The sequence below is a fragment of the Chrysochloris asiatica genome, unplaced genomic scaffold (assembly GCF_000296735.1).
Source record: "Chrysochloris asiatica unplaced genomic scaffold, ChrAsi1.0 scaffold00016, whole genome shotgun sequence".
Classification (NCBI taxonomy): Eukaryota; Metazoa; Chordata; class Mammalia; order Afrosoricida; family Chrysochloridae; genus Chrysochloris; species Chrysochloris asiatica.
Window position 1 is genome coordinate 16,914,507 of NW_006408534.1, and position 10,547 is coordinate 16,925,053.

Genomic DNA, 10,547 nt, shown 5'->3' on the forward strand with positions numbered 1-10,547 from the left:
GGCATCATTGATGGCGTCAAGTGTGGCAGCGGTGGTGGGGTTGGCCCAGGATCGGACATTTTTCTGCTGTACATGGGGTCACTATGAGTCGGTTCCGACTCGATGGCACCTGACAACAACAACAACATTATTAATGGCAATTTATAATGATTTCTTCTCATTTTGAGCTGTACCTCACCAGTAAATGTAGTTCCTGAAGGCTTTACTCCGTTTTCGTTATCACTGTCAACTTTACTTGGAGGAGGCTGCTTTTCCCAGTCATATTTTGAATGCCTTCCAACCTGAGGGGCTCATCTTCTGGCACTGTATCTGATAATATTCTGGTGCTATTCATCACGTTTCAGTATTCAGTATTCTGGTACTATCTGAAAGTGTTCCAGTGCTATTCATAAGATTTTCAATGATTAAGCATTCAGCAGTAGTAGTCTGCCTCTCCTTTCTAGTCCGCTTTAGTCTGGAAGCTCAACTGAATCCTGTCCAGCATGAGTATATCCTGCTGGTATTTAAAATACTGATGACATACTGTCAAGTATCACGGCAACATGTTAAGTCACCACAGTGAGACAACTTGACAGATAAATGGTGGTTTCCATTGAGTTGTATACTAATTGCTTTGTATATGTAAAAGGGCTATACCATATATGGTCTTGATTTGTTGGTTCAGACTCATAGCCACCCTATATAGCGGGAGTGGCGAATATCTGGCCTGTGGGTCATGTAAGGCCCACAGAATCATTTGGTTAGGCCCTGCAAAGGCAACTGCAGTTTCAGCCATCACATTAGGGGTGAGTTAAGTAAATGTTTGGCCAAATATAGCAGGCTAATTTTTATATTGATAATTTTGTATGGCCTATGAATGATGTTATAAATTTGGGCAGAAAAATGGTTTTCCTGCAGTATAGGGTTTCTGAGATCCACTGACTGTGGTTAGTAATTTCGTGCTTATCTTCCAGTGCCACACCAGGACTTACGGTCATGATAGAGCTATACTTTTTGTGCTGTTGCACATCTGAAGTACCGTCATTAATTGAGCACTTATGATTCATATTTATATTATAGAATTGTGATTTGAACATGCTCATACATACACTCTAATTTTTTTGTTTTTTACTTATGTTTTAGGAGGGCCAAACATGTGGGCTATTACCTCTGAAGAACGCACTAAGCATGATAAGCAGTTTGATAACCTCAAACCTTCAGGAGGGTACATAACAGGTTTGCTTTTTTATTTTTTTATAATTTTATTTATAAATTATACTCCTTTTCATGTATCCCGGTAGTTTTAATTTGACTGCCATCAGATTTTCATTACTAAAGTGATAAAATTCATATCAATCAGAATTTTAGAATTTAAAAGTACTAGGTTTATTTTCCCTTGTAGTTAGGTACTGTGAAGTTGATTCTGATTCATAGTGACCTTGTACACAACAGAACCATACACTGTTTAGTCCTCTGTCATCATCACAAGTGTAATTTTAGAGTCCATTGTTGCTGCTACTTTATTTTTCTTCCCTGTTGTTGTTAAATGCCATCAGGTGGTTCCAACATAGCAACCCTGTATAGGGTTTTTGATAGCTGCTGGTGGGTTTGAACCGACGACCTTGAGGTTTCCAGTCCAGTGCTTATCCTGTAGCTCCACACCAGGACTCCACTTTTTCTCCTAACATAGGATCTTTATTTGGCATTTTATGTTTGAAATATGGAAAATCTTTTTTGATTCCCCATGTTAGTCAAGAATAACTGTTTCGTAATACAGTTTCATATTTTAACATATCAAGAATATTTACAGCTTATTTTATAAGATAATTGAGTCTTTAGATTTTAAAGCATATATTAATGTATTCTTAATATGTTGTGCTAATTACTAGTATAGTGGTCAGTATTACTGAAATCTAGTAGAAATGTATGTTATATCCATTTTCTAGAAAATGTAGAATTTTTTTCTTGGAGTCTGTTCCCATGCTTACCTTCTGTCTTTGAGGCGACACTGTTTGTGTAGGGGTTCCATGGCTGGAGTCCTGGTTTGCTGCTATTGGATAAGAACTGGACTGCTAACTTCAAGGTCAGTGGTTCAAACCCACCAACCACTCCTCAGAAACCCTATACTGGGTCTCTATGAGTCGGAACCACCTCAATGGCACTTAACGACAACAATCTCATGTGGGAGCCTCATCTTTCTCCCGCATACTGATTATTAATAATTGCCCATGTTTTGTGGAAATAAACCAAAAGAGGATTAGTTCAGCTGTCTCACGTTTTTTCTATAAATGAAACTTACTTTTGTGGCAAAGCATCTTTGTTGTTGTTTGAGCCACTAACCTTGTGGTTAGCAGTCTAGTGCTTATCCTATAGTATCTGTATTTTATTTATAGTACAGTCCCTGGTTAACAAATGAGATATGTTCTAAGCGTATAGTTAAGCCGAATTTGTTAGTAAATCAGAACAGGTGTTACAGTTCTTAAGTAGTTTTGCTTTAGTACAAGAAAAGTCTCGAAGCCTTTTCCATGATTTCAAAGGTGCATATGCAGCAAGTGAAGGTGATTGTGATGAAGGATTTGTTGTAAGGATTTTTCATTTACTTTCAGAGTGAGGGCAAACTCACATAAAGGGCAGCTATGAGTTTTCTTAGGAATCCTGGTGTGGTGCTGTGGGATAAAGCACTGGACTGCAAGGTTGATTTGAACCACAAGTTTGGTGGTTCAAACTCACCAGCCACTCCTTGAAAACCCCGTACGGAGTTGCTATGAGTTGGAACTGATTTGATGGCACTTAATAGCAACAAATGAGTTCTCTGAAGGAGTTCTGATAGCATAATAGACTACTAGAGCTAGGCTGGTAACCACAAGGTCAGCAGTTCAACTCTACCAGACACCATGGGAGAAAAATGAGGCTTTCTGCTCCCATAAAGATTTACAGTCTCAGAAACCCATACACAGGGTCACTATGAGTTAGAACCGACTCAGTGTCACGCAAACACCACAACCATGAGTTGTCTGGAATCCTGGTGTAGATGTAGGATAAACACTGAACTGCTAACCACAAGGTCAGTGGGTCAAACCCATCAGCTGCTCCTGGGAAATGCTATATAAAGTTGCTATGAGTCAGAACCGACTCAATGGCCCTTAACAACAACACGTGAGTTGTCCACCACCACTCATCTGTCAGTTTGTCGTACTGTGGTGACTTATGTGTTGCTGTGATGCTGGAAGCTATGTCACCCATGGTGGACAGGTTTCAGCAGAGCTTCCAGATGAAGATATAGAGTGGGAAGGAAGGAGAGACAGACCACTTCTGCGTGGTTAGCCACTGAAAACTTTTATGAATACTAGTGGAACATTGTCCGATATATGGTACTGGAAGATGAACTCCTCAGGTTAGAAGACACTCAGAATAGAACTGGTCAAGAGCTGCCTCCTCAAAGCAGAGTTGACCTTAACTATGTGATTGGAGGAAAGCTTTTGGGACCTTCTTTTGCTAGTGGGTCACAACTCAAAATGAGAAAAAAACAGCTGCAAGCATGCATTAGTAATTGTAATATGGAATGTATGAATTATGAATCTAGGAAAATTGGAAGTTGTCAGAAGTGAAATGGAATGCATAAATATCGATATCCTAGACATTAGTAGCTGAAATGGACTGGTATTGGTCATTTTGAGTCAGACAATTATATGGTTTACAATGTTTGGAGCCACCAAACTTTCCATTAATAACATTGATTAGCTGTTGGTGACACCTAGCATCATTAACCTTTACCTATAGGTATCAAGTTGGTTCCAACTCATAGTGACCCTGTAGGACAGAGTAGAATTTCTCTATAGTATTTCCTGGACTGTTGAAACCAACTCGGCTACACTTAACAACAACAACAATCCTTTAGAGAAGCACACTGCCATATCTTTCTTCCATGGAATGACTGGTGGGTTCGAACTGTTGACCTTTTGGTTAGCAGTTGAGTACTTATCAACTGTGCCACCAGAGCTCCTTGGTATGTTGACTACTATCCGAATCAAACCCAAGCCCACGGCCATGGAATCAGTTTTGACTTACAGCAATCATTATGATTTAATGTTATTTTTACTTTTATGATAATAACTACTTTACCTGTTATCAGGGCTAGGCTAAAACCAAAAAACTAAACCAGTTGCTGTGGTGTTGACTCATGGTGAACCCCATATTTTAGAGTAGATCTGCTCCATTGGATTTTCTTGACTTTAATCTCTTAGGAAGCAAATCTCCAGGTCTTTTGCATCACTTTTGGCCAGGTGTTCTCTGTGATTTTTAACTATAAATTTATTTAATAGGGCTATTATGAAATGAGAATTATTATGGAAAAACTAAGATTCATAATGTAATCTTTTATTACTGATTAATGTGTGTAACTTAATTTGTGACGTTTGTTGTTTAAAACATCTGAGCCTTATTAGAAATGTGAATGTTTTGATATTTGAATTTATTTAATGTATTCTTTGATGGTTGGAATTAAAATGATAATAAGTCATATGCCCATGGTTGTAATTAACAGGTATTGGAGTAACTCCATTATTAATATTAATGTGCTGCTTATTCTTTGTTTCTGTTACCTTCAGGTGATCAAGCACGTTCCTTTTTCTTACAGTCAGGCCTGCCAGCTCCTGTTTTAGCTGAAATATGGTACTGTGTTTTCTTTTATAGATGAACTTACAGTGATAACAGAAAGTTCCTTTTTAGTTGTAGTCAGTTGCTTTTAAGTAAGAGTATTTTTTTTTTTGAAAATAAATTTTGAGCAAATGATTGAAAATAATTGGGATTTTGTTCTACAGAACAAATTTCTAATTACTGTAGAATTTCTAGTGAAAGAAGCTTTGAGTTTATATATCCTTTACGTAAGAATAACATTTCTTTCTAATTAGGCAGAATTTAAAAATCTTCTTTCTGTTATTATTTACTTTCATTTATTTCATCAGCTATAAACCCAGTTTATTCCTTTCCCCCCCTGATCCTACCTTATAAAACTAATCTTTATGATACCTGGGGTTTTATTTTTTAACATAGTCAAAATAAATAATTAGTTTTGCTCCATCTGTGTTATATATGGAATATCTAAACTCCTCGCAAAGTGCCAGGCACCTAGCAAACATTCAAAAATATTTAAATAAAAGAATAAATGAAGTTTAGTATTATTATACTCTTGAATAGTTTTATCCCATCCGCACTGATGCAATTCTTCTCAAGAGTTACTAGATAAATATGCATTGTTTTATTAGATACCATCTTTGTTAAGTATTTCTTAATGCATGGTTTTAGCATTTTGTTATTCATATATGTATGTGTGTATCTGTCACTACCTACATATATGCATCTTTTTTTGGAAAACTTAGTGATGATCTACATGTGAATGCTGTCATTGTTTTTCTTTTATGAACTCCAAAAGTAATGCTAGTTTTCTTACCATCACCCACATACACCAATCTTATCTCTTTCTTCCCTTTTTAGGGCTTTATCAGACCTGAACAAGGATGGGAAAATGGATCAGCAAGAGTTCTCCATAGCTATGAAACTCATCAAGCTAAAGCTTCAAGGCCAACAGTTGCCCATGGTTCTCCCTCCCATTATGAAGCAACCCCCCATGTTCTCTCCTTTAATTTCTGCTCGTTTTGGTGTGTATCCATTACTTTAATTTGCTAATTTGATAGTTAAACTTGATTTTAAGCACAATATATGGAGATTAGGAAAAGGTAGGATATGTGAGCACAAAATTACAATCCAGATTCCAAGTTAATTTTCATGTGTGAGATGTTGTTATTAAGTACTGCTGAATTGATTTTGACTCATAGTGACTTTGTATAGGGTTTCCAAGGAGTGGCTAATGAGTTTGAACTGCCTGCATTGCATTTCAAACCGACCTTGTGATTCATGCAGTGCCACACCAGGACTCATTAAATTTACTATTATAGATAGGGATTCCATGGGTCCCAGTTTTCCAAGCTCAGGCCTGTGATAGTGCTAAACTGTCTATTGTCCTGGCATCTGTTCTGGTCATTGTCCCTGTTCACAACTCCCAGATGCGTGATACATTATATGTTCACCCTAGTTACAATGGATCCTAAATACTATTCTTAATTTTTTCCATGTTTTGTATAAGTAACACTCGGAAAAAAATTGAACAATTTCAAACTTACTTGAAGTTTAATTTGGAAAGTAATTTTAAATTACAGTCATACTTCATTTGTACTTCATAGGTAGTGCATTTTAACACATTGAAGGTTTGTGGCAACCCTACATTTAACAAGTGCATCAACCCCATTTTCCCAACAGTGTGTACTCACTTTGTGTCTCTGTGCCACTTCTTGGTAATTCTCACAATATTTCAAATGTTTTCATAATGCTGCTATGCAGTATAGACATAACTTCCATGTGTAGTGTGAAACCAAAACAATTCATTTGTCTTGCTTTATTGTGGTTGTTTGGAACTGAACCTACAATATATCTCTTTGTGTTATGCCTATATATTTAAATAGAGATTTCTTTAAGTTAAAGGCCAATTAACCAACTAAATTTAGGACCAAAGTTGTTGACTTTTTGCTACTCAATTTACATGCTCAACAGAGATAGCTAGTTTGGTATGTTTTCTATTTATTTTTATTAGCCAATTTCTTATTATCATTATTTTGTGGGTAAGAAGTACTAATTTTGAATGGAACTTTCTATTTAGGCATTTTTATGTAATTGAAACATGCTCCTTCACTCTGGCTGTTAAAGCTTAAAATACTGTTACTAAGTTATTTCACTGTTGCAGTGAGCTCTATAGACAAATACCAAATCACTGTGTGACCGTATTTATATACTGTACTTAGTATTGTGCAGTTAATAAAAGAATTGTTGCTATTGTTAAGTGCCTTTCAAGTCAGTTCCGACTCATAGCAACCTTCTATGTAGGGTTTCCGAGGAGCAGCTGGTGAGCTTGAACCACCAACCTATGGTTCAAACTTACCTTGCAGTCCAGCACATTAATCCACAGCACCACACCAGGAATAGAAGTCATCATTATCTGTTTCTTTTAAACATTGTCTTTTCATTCATATCCTGCTTTCAGAAATAGGAAATGTTTGTAGCACATTTTCTTGCAGAATAAATGGGACTTTCTAAAATGCTTAGTAATTAGAACATCCTTTTTTTTTGTTTTAATTTAGGGTATATGTGTGTGCATGCATACATTTACACATATGTATTAACTAATTAACAGCCTTGTGTTTATTATCCTTACACAAACCCAACATTTGTTTGTATGACACATTTTCTTTGCGTATACTAGTCTTTAACTACAAAGGCTAGCTAGTTTTACACGATGGGAAGCTATTCTCTAAGGAACCCTGTTATGTGTTAGGATACTTACTGTAAGGTCAGCAGTTCAAATCTGCCAAACAATCTTTGGAAGAAAGCTAAGACTTTATGCTCTAATAAAGATTTGCAACCTTGGAAACCCTATAAAGGATCGCTATGAGTCAGAATCGAATCAGTGACACACAATAGAAGCAGTAGCAGACATTCTCTTGGTTCACACAGATCATACTATTGGTATTAAAAGTATTTATTTACCTCCTATCTGGGTCAAAGGTACTTCAGGAAATTTTGTAAGAATAATTTGTAAAGCCGTAGTGTTTTTATATAGATACAGAGTTCTGTTTCCTGTATTGTAAACGTTCTTTTTGGCATGTGGTTTAGACAAGATTTACTAGCACTCAAAATGTGTTCTGCTTTGTTTTAGGAATGGGAAGCATGCCCAATCTGTCCATTCCTCAGTCATTGCCTCCAGTTGCACCTATAACAACTCCTTTGTCCTCTGCGACTTCAGGGACCACTCTTCCTCCCTTAATGATGCCTGCTCCCCTAGTGCCTTCTGTTAGCACATCCTCATTACCAAATGGAACCACCAGTCTCATTCAGCCTTTATCCATTCCTTATTCTTCTTCAAGTAAGTACTTTGTCTCATGAGTCAGTAGTACAAATGAAGCAACAAAACTGTGTCATATGAGGGGGCTTCAAAAAGGTTCTAGAAAAAAATAGAATTAAAAGATAATAGAATTTTTCCACATTCTTTTTGGAACCCCCTTGTTTGTGCCGAAATAAATACACATTTCTTTCATACTTTGTGATATGGGCAAGTTTTTCTTATCTGTTTTTATCACCCCCAGCATTGCCTCATACGTCATCTTATGGTCTGATGATGGGAGGATTTGGTGGTGCTAGTATACAGAAGGCCCAGTCTCTGATTGATTTAGGATCTAGCAGGTATGTAGGTATACTTATTACTTCCATTTTTCTTTCACTAAGAATATTTGTTTTAACAGATTACTCTTTTTTTTTAAAGTTCTGAGCTCATCCATGCTTTATTGTATAGTGGCCAAATATAAGTACTTACAGTACACTTAACAACAACAACAACAACAACAGTAAACTTAACTACTTATAACTCACATAAAGTAATTTAAAAACATTTTTAGAATTACTCCAAGGTCTGTAGTTCACTTTTGATTTCATAAAGTGAAAAATAGTTTTCTAATTTTAACAATTAATCTTTCGTTGAAAGTCCTAAACTTTCCCTTTAAGAATTGTTTTTGTTAAGTGCCGTTGAGTTGGTTCTGACCCATAGCAACCCTGTATAGGGTTTCCAAGGAACAGATGGTGAACTTGAACTGATGACCTTGTGTTCAAACCGACTTTGCAGTTTAGTGCATTAGCCAATAGCGCCACAGTAGAACTCCTTAAAATTATATTAGTATAATTTAAATAATGTTAAAAATTAATATACTTACCAGGATAATCTCATAATCATTATATAGGTTAATTTCTTTCTGGAGAAAATTCTGCTGCTTGGGTATCTTTTGAGCTTCACAATACACAAAAGCATCAAATGTTCATTCATAGCACCTTATATAAAAACCGCTATAATACTAAAGCACTGTTCAAAGAATGTTCACTTTGAACCTGAGGAACAGCATTCATATTCCAGGTTAAACACTCACTGTTTGTGTGACCTTGGTTTAGTTTCTTAATATCCCAAAGCCATATTTTACCTATTTGAGATATGCGAACACTTATAATTTTAAGTGTGTTATGAGGATTAAAAGTAATATGTGTAAAGCCCTTAGTACTATATAGGGCCTGAAACATAGTAGGCTCTTGATATTAGGTATTCCTGTGGAGTTTTATGCTTCATGTGAATATTTTACCCACTCGTCTGTCAGTTTATTGTACTGTGGTAGCTTGTGAGTTACTGTGATTCTGAAAGCTATGCCACCGGTATTTTAAATACTAGCAGGGTCACCCATAGTGGACAGGTTTCAGATGAGCTTCCAGATGAAGACAGACTAGGAAGAAGGAGTGATGAACTACTTCCAAATATTTAGTGACTGAAAACCTTATGAACAGCAGATAAACACTTTCAGATATAGTGCTGGACAATGAGCTCCTCAGGTTGGAAGGCACTCAAAATGGGGAAGAGCTGCCTCCTCAAAGTAGAGTTGACCATGATGATGCAAATGGAGTAAAGCCTGTGGGAATAAAGCCCTCGGGACCTTCATTTGCTGATGGTGCACAACTCAAAATGAAGAGAAACAACTGTAAACATCCACTGAAAATCGGAACATGGAATGTACGAAGTATGAATCTGGGAAAATTGGAAGTTGTCAAAAATGAAAAGGAATGCATAAACAATGATATCTTAGGCATTAGTGAGCTGAAATGGACTGGTATTGGCCATTTTGAATCTGATGAAACATGGTTTACTATGCCGGAAATGACAAATTGAAAAGGAATGGTGTTGCATTCATTGTCAAAAAGAACGTATCCAAATCAGTCATGTGGTACAATGCTCTCTGTGATAGGATAATATCCATGTGCCTACAGGGAAGCCCAGAGTCCTGGTGTAGCGTTGTGGACTAATGTGTCAGACTACAAAGTCATTTGAACTGTCATCTGCTCCTTGGAAACCCTATACAGGGTCGCTATGGGTCAGAATCGACTCAACTTAGCAACAAAAACAACAGGGAAGCCTAGTTAATACCATTATTATTCAATTTTACCCACCAACTACTGAAGCCAGTGAGGATGAAATAGAAGAATTCTACCAACTTCTTCAATTTGAAATTGATCAAACATGCAATCAAGATGTAATGACCTTTATTGATGATTGGAATGCAAAGGTTGGAAACAAAGAGGAAGGATCAGTAGTTGGAAAATATGGCCTTGGTGATAGAAATGATGCTGGAGAACGCATGATAGGATTCTGCAAAATCTATGATTTGTTCATTTCAAATACCTTCTTTATACAGCATAAGAAATGACTATACACATCGACCTCACCAGATGGAATGCATAGAAATCAAATTGACTACATCTGCAGAAAGAGACTATGGAAAAGCTCCATATCATCAGTCAAAACAAGGCCAGGGAGAGACTGTGGAACAGACCATCAATTACTCATATACAAATTTAAACTGAAGCTGAAGAAAATGAAAACAAGTCCATGAGAGCCAAAATATGACCTTGAATATATCCCACCTGAATTT

At 36.6% G+C, this 10,547-nt stretch overlaps 1 protein-coding gene across 1 annotated transcript in view; it reads left to right on the forward strand.

Annotated features, from left to right (window-relative positions):
* ITSN2 (intersectin 2) overlaps positions 1-10,547 on the forward strand; it is a 171,018-nt gene that overhangs the window by 21,969 nt on the left and 138,502 nt on the right. The window contains exons 2-6 of the mRNA XM_006835299.1: positions 1,123-1,215; positions 4,587-4,650; positions 5,473-5,636; positions 7,745-7,951; positions 8,172-8,268. Of these exons, the coding sequence (XP_006835362.1) occupies positions 1,123-1,215; positions 4,587-4,650; positions 5,473-5,636; positions 7,745-7,951; positions 8,172-8,268 (625 nt within the window). The remainder of the gene's footprint in view (positions 1-1,122; positions 1,216-4,586; positions 4,651-5,472; positions 5,637-7,744; positions 7,952-8,171; positions 8,269-10,547) is intronic.